At 43.9% G+C, this 18,526-nt stretch overlaps 1 protein-coding gene across 2 annotated transcripts in view; it reads right to left on the reverse strand.

Annotated features, from left to right (window-relative positions):
- Positions 1 to 3,436: 3,436 nt before the first annotated feature.
- ccdc102a (coiled-coil domain containing 102A) overlaps positions 3,437 to 18,526 on the reverse strand; it is a 655,386-nt gene continuing 640,296 nt past the window's right edge. For both annotated transcript variants that reach the window (XM_041191511.1, XM_041191510.1), the window contains exons 8-9: positions 11,813 to 11,916; positions 3,437 to 3,833 (exon numbers count right to left, since the gene is read on the reverse strand). In XM_041191511.1, the coding sequence (XP_041047445.1) occupies positions 3,707 to 3,833; positions 11,813 to 11,916 (231 nt within the window). In that variant the 3' untranslated portion in view covers positions 3,437 to 3,706. The remainder of the gene's footprint in view (positions 3,834 to 11,812; positions 11,917 to 18,526) is intronic.

Raw genomic sequence — 18,526 nt, forward strand, 5'->3', positions numbered from 1 at the left:
GTTCTGGAGAAAGTAATAGTTGGGAGCGTTGCAGGGGTGGAGAAAGTTACACAGATAGGGAGGGTTGTAGGGGCTGGAGGAGGTTACACAGATAGGGAGGGTTGTAGGGGCTGGAGGAGGTTACACAGATAGGGAGGGCTGTGGGAGCTGGAGGAAGTTACACAGATAGGGATAATTATGGGGCTGGAGGAAGTTACACAATGAGGGAGGGCTGTTGGTTCTGGAGGAAGTAACAGTTGGGAGTGTTGCAGGGGTGGAGAAAGTTACACAGATAGGGAGGGTTGAAGGGGCTGGGGAAGTTACACAGATTGGGAGAATTTTAGGGGCTGGAGGCAGTTGCACAGATAGGAAGGGCTGTAGGGGCTGGAGAAAGTTACACAGATAGGGATGTCTTTAGTGGCTGGAGGAATTTACAAAGATAGGGACAGCTGTAGGGGCTGGAGTAGCTTACACAGATAGGGAGGGTTGTAGGGGTTGGAGGAAGTTACACAGATAGTGGGGGTTGTAGGGGCTGGAGAAAGTTACACAGATAGGGATGTCTTTAGTGGCTGGAGGAATTTACAAAGATAGGGACAGCTGTAGGGGCTGGAGGAGCTTACACAGATAGGGAGGGTTGTAGGGGTTGGAGGAAGTTACACAGATAGGGAGGGCTGTAGGGGCAGGAGGAAGTTACACAGATAGGGAGGGCTGTAGGGGCTGGTGGAGCTTACACAGATAGGGAGGCTTGTAGGGGTTGGAGGAAGTTACACAGATAGGGAGTGTTTTAGGGGCTGGAGGAAGTTATACAGATAGGGTGTGTTGTAGGGGCTGGAGGAAGTTACACAAATAGGGAGGATTGTAGGGGCTGGAGGAAGTTACACAGATAGGCAGGGTTGTAGTGGTTGGAGGAAGTTACACAGATAGTGAGGGCTGCAGAGTCTGGAGGAAGGTGCACAGATAGGGAGAATTTTAGGGGCTGAAGGAAGTTACACAAATAGGGAGGGTTGAAAGGGCTGGGGGAAGTTACACTGATAGTTAGGGCTGTAGGTTCTGGAGGAATTAACAGTTAGTGAGGGTTGTAGGGGCTGGAGAATGTTACACCGATAGGGAGGGTTGTAGGGGCTGGAGGAATTTGCGCAGGTAGGGAGGGCTGTAGGAACTGGAAGAAGTTACTCAAATAGTGAGGGCTACAGAGTCTGGAGGAAGTTACACAGATTGGTAGGGTTGTAGGGGCTGGGGGAAGTTACACAGATTGGGACGCTTGTGGGAAGTTACACAGATAGGGAGTATTGTAGGGGCTGGAGGAAGTTACACAGATAGGGAGGGCTGTAGAGGCTGGGGGAAGTTACACAGATAGGGAGGGTTGTAGGGGTTGGTGGAAGTTACACAGATAGGGAGGGCTGTAGGAGCTGGAGGAAGTTACACAGATAGAGAGGGCTGTAGGGGCTGGAGGAAATTACACAGATTGGGAGGGTTGTAGGGCTGGATGAAGTTACACAGGTTGGGGATCTTGTAGTGGCTGGAGGAAGTTACAGATAGGGAGGGCTGTAGGGGCTGGCGGAAGTTACACAGATAGAGAGGGTTGTAGGGGCTGGGGGAAAGTTACACAGATTAGGAGGGTCGTAAGGCTGGATGAAGTTACACAGATAGGGAGGGTTGTCGGGGCTGGAGGAAGTTACACAGATAGAGAGGGTTGTAGTGGCGAAGTTACACAGATAGGGAGGGCTGTAGGAGCTGGAGGAAGTTACACAGATAGAGAGGGTTGTAGGGGCTGGAGGAAATTACACAGATTGGGAGGGTTGCAGGGCTGGATGAAGTTACACAGACTGGGGATGTTGTAGTGGCTGGAGGAAGTAACACAGATAGGGAGGGCTGTAGGAAGTTACACAGATAGGGAGGGCTGTAGGGGCTGGCGGAATTTACACAGATAGGGAGGGCTGTAGGGGCTGGCGGAAGTTACAGATAGAGAGGGTTGTAGGGGCTGGAGGAAGTTACGCAGATAGGGAGGGCTGTAGGGGCTGGAGGAAGTTACACAGATAGGGAGGGCTGTAGGGGCTGGCAGAAGTTACACAGATAGAGAGGGTTGTAGGGGCTGGGGGAAAGTTACACAGATTAGGAGGGTAGTAGGGGCTGGAGGAGGTTACAGAAATAGGGAGGATTGTAGGGGCTGGAGGAGGTTTGAGCAGTCTGGGCAGGTAGAGGGACAGAGTCCAGCCATTTTCCACAACATCCAGGCCCAGTCCCAGCTAAAGGAAGCAAAAAATTGTGCTGAAAGCCTAAGGAGGCCGGTCCAGCTTCCAGTGACCTGAAATGGACCTGCCACAGTAAGCAGGACCTAGAGTAGCTAAGGCTGAACATTAGATGAATTGTGGGCTAGACACTGTGCAGTTCACCTCAAACTAAGTGATTTACTAGCATTTTATTTCACTGCTCTGCAGCATTTATCTGAGAGTTCTGGATAAGGCATAAGCAGCATAGAAGACTGATATCCAGAGTGGACAGACCTGAAATGAAAAAACAAAAACAGAATTACCTGGAAAAACTCAGCAGGTCTGGCAGCATCGGCGGAGAAGAAAAGAGTTGACGTTTTGAGTCCTCATGACCCTTCGACAGAACTTGACTCGAAACGTCAACTCTTTTCTTCTCCGCCGATGCTGCCAGACCTGCTGAGTTTTTCCAGGTAATTCTGTTTTTTTTTTGGATTTCCAGCATCCGCAGTTTTTTTGTTTTTAGGCCTGAAATGAAGCCTATTCTGCTGACAATGTACTGCAAATATAAAGAGTGCACTGGGATGGCACTACACTTAATGGGCCTCTCAAAGTTTGCAACAGACCTCGATTGAAAGATATGGCAAGGAGCCCCCCAAGCTGCCCAGCCATCTGATGTACTGCTGCAGAGTAGTGTCGACTGTGTTTGATAATAGCCCTGTGGAATGAAAAGGGCTTATATCTCTAATCAGTAATGAACACACAAGCCAGGACAGGGATTCTAGTGTCAGTCTGAATCTTGTCTTTCCTGTAGTTCCCTATAAACCCTGAAATTAATTCCCAGATTCCATTTGAATGTTAGAATGCAATCCGCTTCCAACGCCTTTCACCCAGTGCAATGTGGTTCAGAACACCTGTGTGGGAGCAAGAATCCTCTTCCGATCCCCTCTGGTTCCGTTTCCGATTTCCCCTAACCGCGTGTCCCTCTGGTTCCTCACCTTCTTGTCACTGGAAACAATTTCTCCTTCCTTACCCTATCAAAACCCTTCATGATTTTCAACAACTCTATTAAATCTCTTGAAGAGCCCTCATGAGACGCTGGCTGCTCCGGTTTATAGATTACGGACATCTGAATGGAGAACACGGATGCTGCTCCTGTTGGTCTATTCCTGAAGCTTGCAATGAAATCTGGAGCTGGTGATACAGCAGCTGAAATACTTCCAAAAACTCACAAACGCACCCGATCATTCTCTAAATACACAGGTTTATAATAGGAAATTCATGTAAATATATAGTTTACAATGATCTGTTAAAATGTACACATATCTTATAAAGCATAAAGCATTTGTTAGTGACAACTGTTTTAAGAGAATCATGTTTTGAAGACGGGAGTCACTGAAGACTCTGTATTTCCACACACTATTCAAAGCTTTCCCTCCATAACCAGTTCTAACGGCCATATCCCAACCAGCACCCTGGTACATTGAGAGGCTGACCATCCGGACAAACTCTTCGTCCAGTTATGGAACCTGCAGCTGCAACTCTTCAGCATCGTCATCAAAATCACTTCCAGTCTCACTGGGGTCATCCGGACCAAAGCGACTGCTCCTTTTCCCAAACAGCACCGGGTTCTGCTGTCTCTTCAGTCTGAGTGACACAGGAGACAATTTTTAGGATTGAAAAGATTATAACAGATTACACAAACAAATAATCTACTGGCCTTCAGTGAGAACCAGGACCAGTGCACAGGGCAGACAGAGTACCACAGCAATACCAATGCATCTCCCCTGGGTTGTGGGGACTTTACCTGCACCTTGCAATTGCTCAAATGTTCACTGAAGCCAAGAAATAGAAAAAAGTTCTCAAAATTAAATACCTTTAATAAGATTAGAGCCAGCATTTCAACATTCAACACAGCTACATGGAAATATAAGAGTTACAGCACAGAGGCGGCCCATTCAGTACATCTGAACTATACTCTCCAGCCCAATCTCACTTTACAGCTCTTGGTTCAGAGCTCTGTGGGTTACTGCACCTCAAGTGCATATTCAAATTTTTTTTTTAATGTGATGAGGGTTTCTGTCTTTCCCATCCTTTCAGAAAGTGAGTTCCCATAATCATTCCACCAATTACTTTAATCTCTGCCCCATGATCGCTGGCCTCTCTGTCCTTCCCAGTCACTCTAACCAAGCCCTTCATCATTTTATAAACCTCCATAAAATCTCCCCTCAGACTACTCTGTTCCCAAGAAAACAACCCTGGTTATCATCCTGAAACATTAGGCTGGATTTTCATGGAGTTGGGGAGACTCCATGGAGGAGTGAAAATGGTGGCTGGGATCCGATTCTGGATTCCTGAACCCATTCCTGGGCTTCTGATTTTAAGGGTGCTGGCTGGTTCGGGTAGTGAGCCCACACCCTGCACTCCCGACCTGGCCAGTTCCCTTCACCCCTCCTGGTGGCATTCCGTAGGGATCGTTCCCTCCGGGACACCCTGGTCCACTCCTCCATCATCCCCTACTCCTTAACCCCTACCTATGGCACCTCCCCATGCCCACGCAAAAGATGTAACACCTGCCCCTTCACTTCCTCTCTCCTCACCGTCCAAGGGCCCAAACACTCCTTTCAAGTGAAGCAGCATTTCACTTGCATTTCCCCCAACTTAGTCTACTGCAAAGTTGTTCCCAATGGGGTCTCCTCTACATTAGAGAGACCAAACGTAAACTGGGCAACTGCTTTGCAGAACACCTGCGGTCTGCCCACAAGAAAGACCCAAACCTCCCTGTCGCTTGCCATTTTAACACTCCACCCTGCTCTCTTGCCCACATGTCTGTCCTTGGCTTGCTGCATTGTTCCAGTGAAGCCCAACGCAAACTGGAGGAACAACACCTCATCTTCCGACTAGGCACTTTACAGCCTTCCGGACTGAATATTGAATTCAACAACTTTAGATCTTGAACTCTCTCCCCACTGCCTTTCCGTTTCTTCCCCCTTTTTGTTTTTTCCAATAATTTATATAGATTTTTCTTTTCCCACCTATTTCCATTATTTTTAAATCTTTTATGCCCTGCTAGTCTTTCCACCCCACCCCCACTGGAGCTGTATCTTGAGTGCCCTGCCATCTATTCTTAATTAGCATATTCGTTTAGATAATATCACCACCTTCAACACCTCTTTGTTCTTTTGTCTGTGACATCTTTTGATTATCTGCTCCTATCACTGCTTGCTTGTCCCTACAACCACACCACCCCGCCCCACTTCTTTCCCCCCCGCACCCCCAACCTTAAACCAGCTTATATTTCACCCCTCTCCTAATATTCACTCAGTTCTGTTGAAGGGTCATGAGGACTCGAAACGTCAACTCTTTTCTTCTCCACCGATGCTGCCAGACCTGCTGAGTTTTTCCAGGTAATTCTGTTTTTGTTATGTTTAATATCACTGGTTATGCAGATTAATTCTGTGTAATGGGTTCATTCGACGATGGGAAAAGAGATACAAGCTGTAAAAGCATGAGTATTTTCATTTAGCAGTGAAACAGAGTGCTGGGTTTATTCAGAAGGTTTGTGATTTGCTTTGGAGAGGGTAGTGAGCCAGATCTGTGCAATGCCACATTTTTATTTGACTTGTTTTAGTCAATCGTCTGAACTTGCCTGGCCTTTATTTGTGTAAACTCTCTGGATGATGTGCTGCAGATTGGTCGTGGGGAACAAGTCACAACTTGGTACCCAAACAGTTCTGGATTCACCGTGGGCTTCGCCTGCTGTAATAATTATAGTTTTGATAAATGTAGGACTGCAGCTTTAAGAATAATCTTGTGTTGTAAGATCAAATGATCTGTGTAGTTAGCAGCACAGGGAACCTCTAGGAGAGAGTTCTTCTTTAAGAGTTAGGTGCACATGTGTACCTGCTGCTGCTGTCTTGTAAATAAAGCCAAATGTGTCCTCCAAGAAAAGTTGCCAAGAAAATGAACTCTATTACAAACTGGCAACGAGGATACATCAGACCAGGTGGGGTACCTCGCCCAACAATTATGAATATCTAAGTTCATTCAAAAGAAAGGAAGATATACTCATCCGAATTGCCACAGTTTCATGGAATCGATTTCTTTGAACCAACCACATATGACTGGTCTCAATATATAGAATGCCTTGCATTCTTTTTTCAAGCCAACAAAATCACGGGATAGGAAAAGAGGAGAGCGATTCTCTTGAGAATTTGTGGGAGAGCTGTCAAGCTTTGAATTAACAGTTAATTCAAAGCTTGACAGCTTTCCCCCAAGTGCCCCAGATTCGAAGACTTTCAGTGAATTTGTAGACCTCATTAAGGGACATTCTCACCCAAGTCCTCAGTCACAATGCAGAGTTTCAAGATTAATTCATGTAATAGAACCCCAGGAGAGACCATTACTACCTACATGGCAAAATTAAAACAACTAACGGGATATTATGATTTCAGTAAAACCCTGAAAAATATACTCAGGGATCGTTTGGTATATGGCATGCAGGAGGATGTTATTCAGTGAAGATTGCTGGCTGAAGTGGATCCTGATTTTAAAAAAGCATTAGAAATAGCACTTGCGATGGAAAGCACTGTAAGGGATTCTTAAGCAATTCAAATGGCGTAAATGGCGCCGTTCTCCTAGTCGGGCAGGAACAAGCAGCCAAAAGTAATGCAAAAAGCCAGGACTCCGCTGCCCCCGCTAACCAAAAACTTAGAGGAAACAGCTTAGCAACAAAGTCAGAAACTAATTTTTATCAACGTGAAAACAATCATACACCGAGCGATTGGCAATTTTAAAAAGTAGTGTTATTTTTGTCACAGAAGTGAACACATAATGAAACATAGCAAAACGAGATTTAAACGGGCTTCCAGACAACAATCGAAGTCCAATGAAGTCTATAATGTAGAAGAGCCAGAAACAACCAATTTTGATATTAATTCATTATTCAACAGGAAAGCTGGGAAGGCAGAGCCAATTGTCACATTGCAAGTGAATGGTAAACCATTAAAAATGGAAGTAGACACGGGTGCTTCTCCCACTGTAATCAGAGAACACGTATTCAGATATTTAAATAAAGATGTTCAACATTTAAATTTGCAACAAACATCTGCCAAGCTGAAAACATACACAGGTGAAGAAATCCAGGTAAATGGTATCACCAGAGCAATTGTTCCTTATAGACACCAATCAGCACAATGACTGGTGAAGGTATTAGAGGGCAGAGGACCAAGTCTCCTAGGTCAAAATTGGTTGAGGAAAATTAACCTTGATTGGCCAGTGAGATTTCAAAAGGAAACAAAAAGAGTTCCTGAGTTGGAAAAGGAACAAGGCAAGGTACTTCAGAGAGAGCCTGGAGAGCCCAAGGACCGCAACTGGTTGAAAAAGGAGTGTGTAGCCATTCAGCAAACTGAGGAATTGAAGACTGTCTTAAACAACGACATGGGAGAACAGTAGAGGAAACTCAAGGAGACTCTGCTGAATTACAGGATTCAAGATGAAGCGAGTGAGCTTTGCAAAGAAAAGGAAAACCTGTTGAGACACCTTCAAACACTACAAGGATCCCTCTGGTCAAAGTTTGTACCTCTGGAAATTAATGAAGAGAAACAGGAAGAATTGAACGTCACTCTGAACAAACTGAAGAACCAGAATCACAGAATCACAGTGCAGAAGAGGCCCTTCGGCCCATCAAGTCTGCATTGACAAATGAGAAACACCTGACCTACCTACCTAATCCCATTATCCAGCACTTGGCCCATAGCCTTGAATGTTATGATGCGCCAAATGCTCATCCAGGTATTTTTTAAAGGACGTGAGGCAACCCGCCTCCACCACCCTCCCGGGCAGTGCATTCCAGACAGTCACCACCCTCTGGGATAAAAAGTTTTTCCTCACATCCCCTCTAAACCTCCTGCCCCTCACCTTGAACTTATGCCCCCTTGTGACTAACCCTTCAACTAAGGGGAACAGCTGCTCCCTATCCACCTTGTCCATGCCCCTCTTAATCTTGTGCATCTCGATCAAGTCGCCCCTCAGTCTTCTCTGCTCCAACAGAAACAACCCAAGTCTATTCAACCTCTCTTCATAACTTAAATGTTTCATCCCAGGCAACATCCTGGTGAATCTCCTCTGCACCCCCTCCAGTGCAATCACATCCTTCCTATAATGTGGCGACCAGAACTGCACACAGTACTCCAGCTGTGGCCTCACTAAAGTTCTATACAACTTCAACATGACCTCCCTACTTTTGTAATCTATGCATCGATTGATAAAGACAAGTTTCCCATATGCCTTTATCACCACCCCACTTACATGCCAGTCCTACTTCAGAGATCTATGGACACACATGCCAAGGTCCTTTTGTTCCTCAGAACTTCCTAGTGTCATGCCGTTCATTGAATACTTCCTTGTCAAATTATTCCTTCCAAAGTGTATCACCTCACACTTTTCAGGGTTAAATTCCATCTGCCACTTATCTGCCTATTTGACCATCCCGTCTATATCTTCCTGCAGCCCAAGACACTCAACCTCACTGTTAACCACCCGACCAATCTTTGTGTCATCCGCAAACTTACTAATCCTACCCCGACATAGTCATCTATGTCGTTTATATAAATAACAAATAATAGGGGACCCAGCACAGATCCCTGTGGTACGCCACTGGACACGGGCTTCCAGTCACTAAAGCATCCTTCTGTCATCACTCTCTGTCTCTTACAACTAAGCCAATTTTGAATCCACCTTATCAAATTACCCTGTATCCCATGTGCATTTGCCTTCTTTATAAGTTTCCCATGTGGGATCTTGTCAAAGGCTTTGCTGAAATCCATATAAACTACATCAACTGCAGTACCCTCATCAACACACCTGGTCATCTCCTCAAAAAATTCAATCAAATTTGTTAGGCATGACATTCCTCTGACAAAGGCGTGCTGACTATTCCTGATAGGGGGCAGTGGTGGGGAAAAAGGATGGAAAACAGGATAAAAAAAAGGGGGTGAAACAATGAATAAATGAATAAAATGAAAATAAGTGGTAAAAAATATTTTTTTAAAAAAAGGGATTAAAAAAGAGGTGAAGTTAGAGGAGATAGTTCATCTTTGTCAATTTCTCCTTTGTCCCTGCCTAAAAGTGGCCTTCTATCCAGCTTCACCTGCTCCACTTCTCTTTAGCTCTGCAGAAGAGTCACACAGGCTCGAAATGTTAACTCTGATTCTCTCTCCACAGATGCTGTCAGACCTGCTGAGTATTTTCTGTTTTTATTGCAGCAATGTTCAAGTTTCCAGGAGGAAGCCAACAGATACAAGAAGGAGCCAGAAGAGCCGAAGAATCAGCTGAATGAAGCTAAAGAGGCTTTGAAAGCAAAAGTCATAGAACGTTCCAAGATGCGAGTGGATAATTAAATCATGTGTAGTTCAGTTATTGAACTAAGACCAGGTGGAATTTCACCTGAGAAAAGTTTGGCCAACAGTGAGGTCAAAAAGAAGGCCGAGACTAAATTCTGCGGTAAAAAGATGAAAAAGAGGATGCAGAATTACTGATAAGGCATCGACTTTTCAAAAAAATCATACTGTGCTGGATTCAGATTTCTCACAATTCCCAGTAACATGCTGCCACTGCTGAGAATATACTAGCACAACAACAAATAGCCAGAATACCTAATGATGGATTAAGTAATTGTAGAGGCCCTGACCATCTTAATCAAAACCAGCCTGTTTTATACAATGTAAGCAATAGCCAAAGTGATTCACCAAAATTTAAAAGACGTGTGATCCCCTACAGTGTACTTGAAGTGAATGGTCTGGAAGTACCAGAACCTTGCATTCAGGCTTCAGGTATCGTTGAGCCACAGCAAGGGCTGATATTAGTAAAGTTAATGGAGGTGTTGCTGGATCAATCCAAGCCCCAAGGAGGACAGCTGAGAACATCAGAATTTTCAGGGGAGCTTTGAAACACTCAATGCTTTCCACAACCTTGACAAAACATACCAAAACTTTGACGGATCAAGGCAGATTGTGTGCTTCATCAGGAGGTATTCAGATTCAACAAGAACATTTGGAAGAATTGCAGCAGCCGCTGTATAGACAGAGGGAGGATCTTGTTGCAACACGCAGGTTACTAAAAGGAATTCATCCATAGGCAAAGCTGCCTGAAAGAACTGATGCAACAACAGTGCAAAACCCTGGAGAGGAATTTTACTGAAAAATCAGGCTGCATAAAAAATCAATGGAAGAAATCAGGAAGCAATTAGAGGAGTATCAGTGAAAAAAGGATGGTCCCCTGTTTCTACTTAACAAAACACTTATCTGAGCAGCACTTGGTACCCCTGATGAGCCATTATGATAAATATGCTGGACCTGAACTCAAGGTTAATGCATCCATTAATAAGCCTGAACAGACTTTTGTCCCATTTGCTCAATATCCTGATTTTGTGAATCATTCTAGAACTCTGCATCAGAGGCAAACCTGTGACTCTGCCATTTGTTCACTTGCAGCGACCTGAATTACCATACACGAACACTAGACAATCACAAGTCAACCCAGTAATACAAGTACCAGTTCGCACCATTTACTTACCCAGGAGTTCCGAAAATGCCTCTATTTTTTTACCAAGGCAACATCTTCGGACAAGACTAAGCCTAATACTTCCTAATTTGGAGGGGAAAGTGGAGGAAGGTCAAGGGAACCAAAAAGCGACTCATGATTTGCATAGTCGTGAGTGACAATTTCCTGCTGGAGAAGCAGGAGCTGTAAGGGATTTTGGTGGAGGACCGAAGTGGTTACCTGGTAAAGTAAACTCTGTGACCGGACCATTGTCATACCATGTGGATGTGGAGGGCCGGTTCACCCGTAAGCATGTAGATCATTTAAGAAGAAGGGAGATACCCCAACAAAATGATGTTCCACCTGTAACCATTGCTGAATCTGTGGTTCATGTTGAAGTTGCTCAACCAAGTTCAGACATGCCTGATGTCTCTGTCAGAGTGGAACTGCCTGTGCCTACTGAGGTACCTGATGTTAATACAGTTCCAGAAAACGTGGTTCCTGTCAAAGAACCTGAAGTCATGGAGATGCGACGTTCCACACGGATCAGGAAACCACCTGAAACACTGAACTTCTAATTTGATGAACTGTGTAAATATTGTAATGTCATGATATAAATATCCTTGTAAATAAAAATGTCCAGAAAAGTTAAACAGGCTGGAACATACTAATTACAGCTTTGATAAACTTAGGACTATAGCTTTAAGAATACACTTGTGTTCTAAGATCACATGATCTGTGTAAACCACTGAGTTAGCAGCACGGGGAATCTCCAGGGGAGAGTTCTTCTTTAGTTATGGAGTTTGATGGACACATATAGCTGCTGCTGCTGTCTTGCAAATAAAGTTCAATGTGTCCACTAAGAAAAGTTGCCTGGAAAATCAGCTCTACAACACCTGCCACCTGCTTGATGTACCCCACATCTCATAGATGTACCTGGAGTTGCAGGTCTCAGTGAAAGATGCCATTGTCGAGGTGCCCTAGCAGATATGATAGCTCCATTGTTTAGAACCTGGACAAAGGCAGAGGACTCAGTATAAAAGCTACAGCTATCATCATAGCACTAGTTCCTCTGCTCCACATACCTGGTCTGTAGGTGCTCCAGCTGGACCTGCAGGTTCTCTGACTGCTCTGTCTGTTCATCCAGTGACCTCTGCAACCTCCGGGCCTGGTTGTGAGCTTCATCCAGCTGGAAGACAGAAGCAACCAGCGGGTTAACCTGGCCTCTCACAACTCAAACATAATTTCACAGAATGGGCACAAAGACATGTAACATTCAAGTAGAGATTCCTAACTCAGTGCAATGTGCAGCTAATCGAAGGCAGAGATACGATGTTCAGAAAAAGCAGAAAACAAAGTGGGGAATGACGCCTTTTTACCCCATTCTCGTTCCTTTTTTCTCCACCACTGCACCCTCCCCACCCCACTCCCACAAGGGCTATCTATTACTTGTTCATGTTATTCTTTTCAGACTGCTCATCCTTGCACTGCTTTTGTCACATTTTGTTTTCTTACCTTTGCCACTATCAGAACCCTTTTTTAGCCCTTACCACAACCATTAACACCCCCTTTTGTCCTGCTGTTGATGACACCTTTGTCAATCTCTCCTTTGTCCCCATCAATTGCTGACCTTCTATCCAACTTCACCTGCTCCACCCACTTAAACAGTATAAATTTCATCACATTTCTATTTCTCCTTAACTCTGAAGAAGAGTCATCTGTACTCGACACATCAACTCTGTTGCTCTCACCACAGATGCTGTCAGCCCTGCTGAGTTTATCCAGCATTTCCTGTTTTTGTTTCAGATTTCCAGCATCCGCAGTATTTTGCTGTTATCCCAAGCAATGATTAATGGGTCTGGAAAAGACATCTTGGATCAAGAGAAGTGGATTTTAGTTTACATATCAGTGCATTTGCAAAAGCACTCGGAGCCATTGTAATTCTTAAAATCACACAGCAGGTGATTCAGGCCATCTTAATAACATAAAAGCAGAAAATGCTGGAAAAATCAAGCAGGTCCAGCAGCATCTGTGGGGAGAGAAACAGAGTTAAGGTTTGGAATCCGTATGATCCTTCTTCAGGCCATCCTACCTATGCCGACACCTTAAAAGAGCTTACCACAAAGAGTCCCAGCTTCTCCATTTATTTTCCAACTGATTGAGGGGTCTAGAAAGAATAAGCATGTGGGAATAATGTACAACAGTGAGTGTACAGGACAGGGAAACCTTGTGAGAATAATATATAACAGTGAGTGTATTGGACAGGAGAACGATGTGGGAATAATAATAACACTGAGGGTACTGGACACAGGAAGCATGTGAGAATATTATATAACAGTGAATGTACTGGACAGGGGGAACAATGTGAGAATAATATATGACACTGAGAGCACATGACAGGCGAAGCTTGTAAGAATCATATATTTCATTCAGAGTATGGGACAGGAGGACCATGTCAGAATAATATAAAACAGAGTGTACAGGGCGGGGAAACCATGTGAGAATGATATATAACAGAGAGTGTACTGGACAGGGGGAGCATGTGAGAATAACTGATAACAGAGAGTGTACTGGACAGGGGAGAATGTGAGATTATATAACAGGGAGTGTACTGGTGAAGGAACCATGTGAGAATAATATTTAACAGTGAGTGTACTGAATAATGGGAAGCATGTGAGAATAATATTGAACAGTGAGTTTAGTGAACAAGGGGAAGCATGTGAGAATAATGTATATCAGTCAGGTTAGGGGACAGGAAGACCATGTGAGAATAATATACAACAGTGAGTGTACTGGGCAGGGGGAGCAGGTCAGAATAATATATAACAGTGAGTGTACTGGACAGGGGGAGCATGAGGGAATAGCATATAGCGGTGAGTGCACTGGACGGCGGAAGCATGTGAAAATAATAATTAACAAAGAATGTACTGGGCAGGGGGAGCACGTGAGAATAATATACAACAGTGAGCATACTGGATAATGGGAAGCATGTGAGAATAATATTTAACAGTGAGTGTACTGGATAATTGCAAGCATATCAGAATAATATTTAACAGTGAGTGTACTGGACAAGGGGAGCATGTGAGCCATGTGAGAAGAATATACAACAGTGAGTATACAGGACAGGAGGAGAATGTGAGAATAATATATTACAGAATGTGTACTGGGCGAGGGGATCATGTGAGAATAATATATCACAGTGAGTGTACTGGACAGGAGGAGCATGTGAGAATAATATATTACAGTGAGTGTACTGGACAGGAGAAGAATGTGAGAATAATACATTACAGTGAGTGTACTAGGTGAGGGGAGCATGTGAGAATAATATATCACAGTAAGTTTGCCAGACAAGGGGAGCATGTGAGAATTAATATACAACAGTGAGTGTACTGGACGGGGGGGGAGCATGTGAGAATAATATATAACAGTGACTGTAGTGGAGAGGGGGAGCATTTGAGAATAATATATAACAGTGAGTACAATGGACAGGGGGAGCATCTCAGAATAATATATAACAGTGAGTGTACTGGGCGAGGGGAGCATGTGAGAATAATTTATCACATTAAGTGTGCTCAGCGGGAGCATGTGAGAATAATATACAACAGTGAGTGTACTGGACAGGGGAAGCATGTGAGAATAATATATAACGGTGAGTCTACTGGGCGGAGGAGCACGTGAGAATATTATATAACAGTGAGTGTGCCGGACAAGGGAAGCATGAGAGAATAATATATCACATTGAGTGAGCTGGACAGGGGGAGCATGTGAGAATAATATACATCTGTGAGTGTACTGGACAGGGGGAGCATATGAGAATAATATATTACAGTAAGTGTACTGGGCGGTGGGAGCATGTGAGAATAATATATCACAGTGAGTGTGCTGGACAGGGGAAGCATGAGAGAATCATATATAACAGTGAGTGTACTCGACAGGGGGAGTGTGTGAGAATAATTTATTACAGTGAGTGTACAGTGCAGGATGTGCAAGTGAGAATAACCGATAACAGTGAGTGTACTGGGCAGGGGGAGCATGTGAGCATAATACTTAACAGTGAGTGTACTGCATGATGGGAAGCATGTGAGAATAATATTGAACAGTGAGTTTAGTGGACAAGGGGAAGCATGTGAGAATAATGTATATCAGTCAGGGTAGGGGACAGGAAGACCATGTGAGAATAATATACAACAGTGAGTGTACTGGACAGGGGAAGCATGTGAGAATAATATATAACAGTGAATGTACTGGACAGGGTGAGCATGTGAGAATAATATACAACAGTGATTGTACTGGACAGGAGGAGAATGTGAGAATAATATATTACAGTGATTGTACTGGGCAAGGGGAGCAGGTGAGAATAATATATCACATTGAGTGTGCCGGACAGTGGGAGCATGTGAGAATAATATACAACAGTGATTGTACTGGACAGGAGGAGAATGTGAGAATAATATATTACAGTGATTGTACTGGGCAAGGGGAGCAGGTGAGAATAATATATCACATTGAGTGAGCTGGACAAGGGGAGAATGTGAGAATAATGTACAACAGTGAGTGTACTGGACAGGGGGAGCATCTAAGAATAATATATAACAATGAGTGTACTGGACAGGGGGAGCATCTAAGAATAATCTATAACAATGAGTGTACTGGACAGGGGGAGCATGTGAGAATAATATATCACAGAGAGTGTACAGGACAGGGGGAGCATGTGAGAATGATATGTAACAGTGAGTGTACTGGAAAGGGGGAGCATATGAGAATAATATATAACAGTGAGTGTACAGGACAGGGGGTGCATGTGAGAATAATATATAACAGTGAGGGTACTGGGCGGAGGGAGCATGTGAGATTAATATATAACAGTGAATGTATTGGGCGAGGGGAGCATGTTAGTATAATATATCACATTGAGTGTTCCGGACAGCGGGAGCAAATGAGCATAAAATACAACAGTGATTGTACTGGACAGGAGGAGAATGTGAGAATAATATATTACAGTGATTGTACTGGGCAAGGGGAGCAGGTGAGAATAATATATCACATTGAGTGTGCCGGACAGCGGGAGCATGTGAGAATAATATACAACAGTGATTGTACTGGACAGGAAGACCATGTGAAAATAATATACAACAGTGAGTGTACTGGGCAGGGGGAGCAGGTCAGAATAATATATAACAGTGAGTGTACTGGGCAGAGGGAGCATGAGGGAATAACATATAGCGGTGAGTGTACTGGATGGTGGAGGAATGTGAAAATAATACTTAACAGTGAGTGTACTGGGCAGCGGGAGCACTTGAGAATAATGTATTACAGTGAGTGTACTGGATAATGGGAAGCATGTGAAAATAATATTTAACAGTGAGTGTACTGGGCGAGGGGAGCATGTGAGAATAATAGTTAACAGTGAGTGTACTGGACAAGGGGAGCATGTGAGAATAATATATCACGGTGAGTGTGCCAGGCAAAGGGACCATGTGAGAATAATAAACAACAGTGAGTATCCAGGAGAGGAGGAGAATGTGAGAATAATATATTACAGTATGTGAACTGGGCGATGGGAGCATGTGAGAATAATATACCACAGTGAGTGTACTGGACAGGAGGAGCATGTGAGAATAATGTATTACAGTGAGTGTACTGGACAGGAGAAGAATGTGAGTATAATACATTACAGTGAGTGTACTAGGCGAGGGGAGCATGTGAGAATAATACATCACAGTGAGTGTGCCAGACAAGGGGAGCATGTGAGAATAATATACAACAGTGAGTGTACTGGACAGGAGGAGCATGTGAGAATAATATATAACAGTGAGTGTAGTAGACAGGGGGAAAGGTGAGAAGAATATATAACAGTGAGTGTACTGGACAGGGAGAGCATGTGAGAATAATATATTACACTGGGTGCACTGGGCAGGGTGAGCACATGAGAATAATATATAACAGTGTGTGTACTGGACAGGGGGAGCATGTGAGAATAATATACAACAGTGAATGTACTGGACAGGAGGAGCATGTGAGAATAATATAACACAGTGAGTGTGCTGGACAGGGGAAGCATGTGAGAATAACATGTAACAGTGAGTGTACTGGAAAGGGGAGCATGTGAGAATAATATATAACAGTGAGTGTACAGGACGGGGGAGAATGTGAGAATCACATATAACATTGATTATACTGGACGGGGGAGCATCTGAGAATAATATATAACAATTTGTGTACTGGACGGGGGGAGCATGTGATAAATATATATAACAGTGTGAGAACTGGGCGGAGGGAGCGTGTGAGAATAACATATAACAGTGAGTGTAATGGGCAGGGGGAGCATCAGGGAATAATATATAACAGTGAATGTACTGGACAGGGGCAGCATGTGAGAATAATATATAACAGTGGGTGTACTGGGCAGGGGAGCATGTGAGAATAATATATAACGGTGAGTGTCTTGGGCGAGTCAGCATGTGAGAATAATATATCACACTGTGTGTGCCGGACAGCAGGAGCATGTGAGAATAATATACAACAGTGATTATACTTGATGGGAGGAGAATGTGAGAATAATATATTACAGTAAGTGTACTGGACAGGAGGCGCATGTGAGAAGAATATATAACAGTGAGTGTACTGGGCAGGGGGAGCATGTGAGAATAATATATAACAGTGAGTGTGGCGGACAAGGAGAGCATGTGAGAATAATATACAACAGTGAGTGTACTGGACAGGGGCAGCATGTGAGAATAATATATCACAGGTAGTGTACTGGCGAGGGGATCATGTGAGAATACTATATCACAGTTAGTGTGCCGGACAAGGGGAGCATGTGAGAATAAGATACAACAGTGAGTCTACTAGGCGGAGGGAGCACATGAGAATAATATATAAGAGTGAATGTACTGGACAGGGGGAGCATGTGAGAATAATTTATTACAGTGAGTGTACGGGGCAGGGGGAGCATCTGAGAATAATATATAACAGTGAATGTACTGCACGGGGGAGCATGTGCGAATAAGAATATATCACAGTGAATGTACTGCAAAGGGGGAGCATGTCAGACGAATGTATAACAGTGAGTGTACTGGATAGAGGGAGCATATGAGAATAATATATCACAGTTAGTGTGCCAGACAAGGGGAGTATGTGAGAATAACATACAACATTCAGTGTACTGGACAGCGTGAGCACCTCAGAGTAATATATAACAGTGAGTATACTGGACAAGGGGAGCATGTGAGAATAATATATAACAGTGAATGTACTGGACAGGGGGAGCATATGAAAATAATATATAACGGTGAAAGTACTGGACCAGGGAGCATGTGAGAATAATATATTCCAGTGATTGTACTGGGCGAGGGGAGCATGTCAGAATAATATACAAGAGTGAGTATACTGGACAGGAGGAGCATTGTGAGAATAATATATGACAGTGAGTGTACTGGACAGGGGGAGCATGTGAGAATAATATATAACAGTGAGTCTACTGGACAGGGGGAGCATGTGAGAATAATATAGAACAATGAGTGTACTGGACAGGTGGAGTACGTGAGAATAACATATAACAGTGAGTGTACTGGGCAGGGGGAGCATGTGAGAAAAATATATTACAGTCATTGTACTGGGCGAGGGGAGCATGTGAGAATAAGAGACAAGAGTGAGTGTACTGGACAGGAGGAGCATCTGAGAATAATATATAACAGTGAGTGTACTGGACAGGGGGAGCATGTGAGAATAATGTATTATAGTTAGTGTACTGGGCAGGGTGAGCACATGAGAATAACATATAACAGTGAGTGTACTGG

The sequence above is a fragment of the Carcharodon carcharias genome, chromosome 7 (genome assembly GCF_017639515.1).
Source record: "Carcharodon carcharias isolate sCarCar2 chromosome 7, sCarCar2.pri, whole genome shotgun sequence".
In the NCBI taxonomy this organism is placed as follows: Eukaryota; Metazoa; Chordata; class Chondrichthyes; order Lamniformes; family Lamnidae; genus Carcharodon; species Carcharodon carcharias.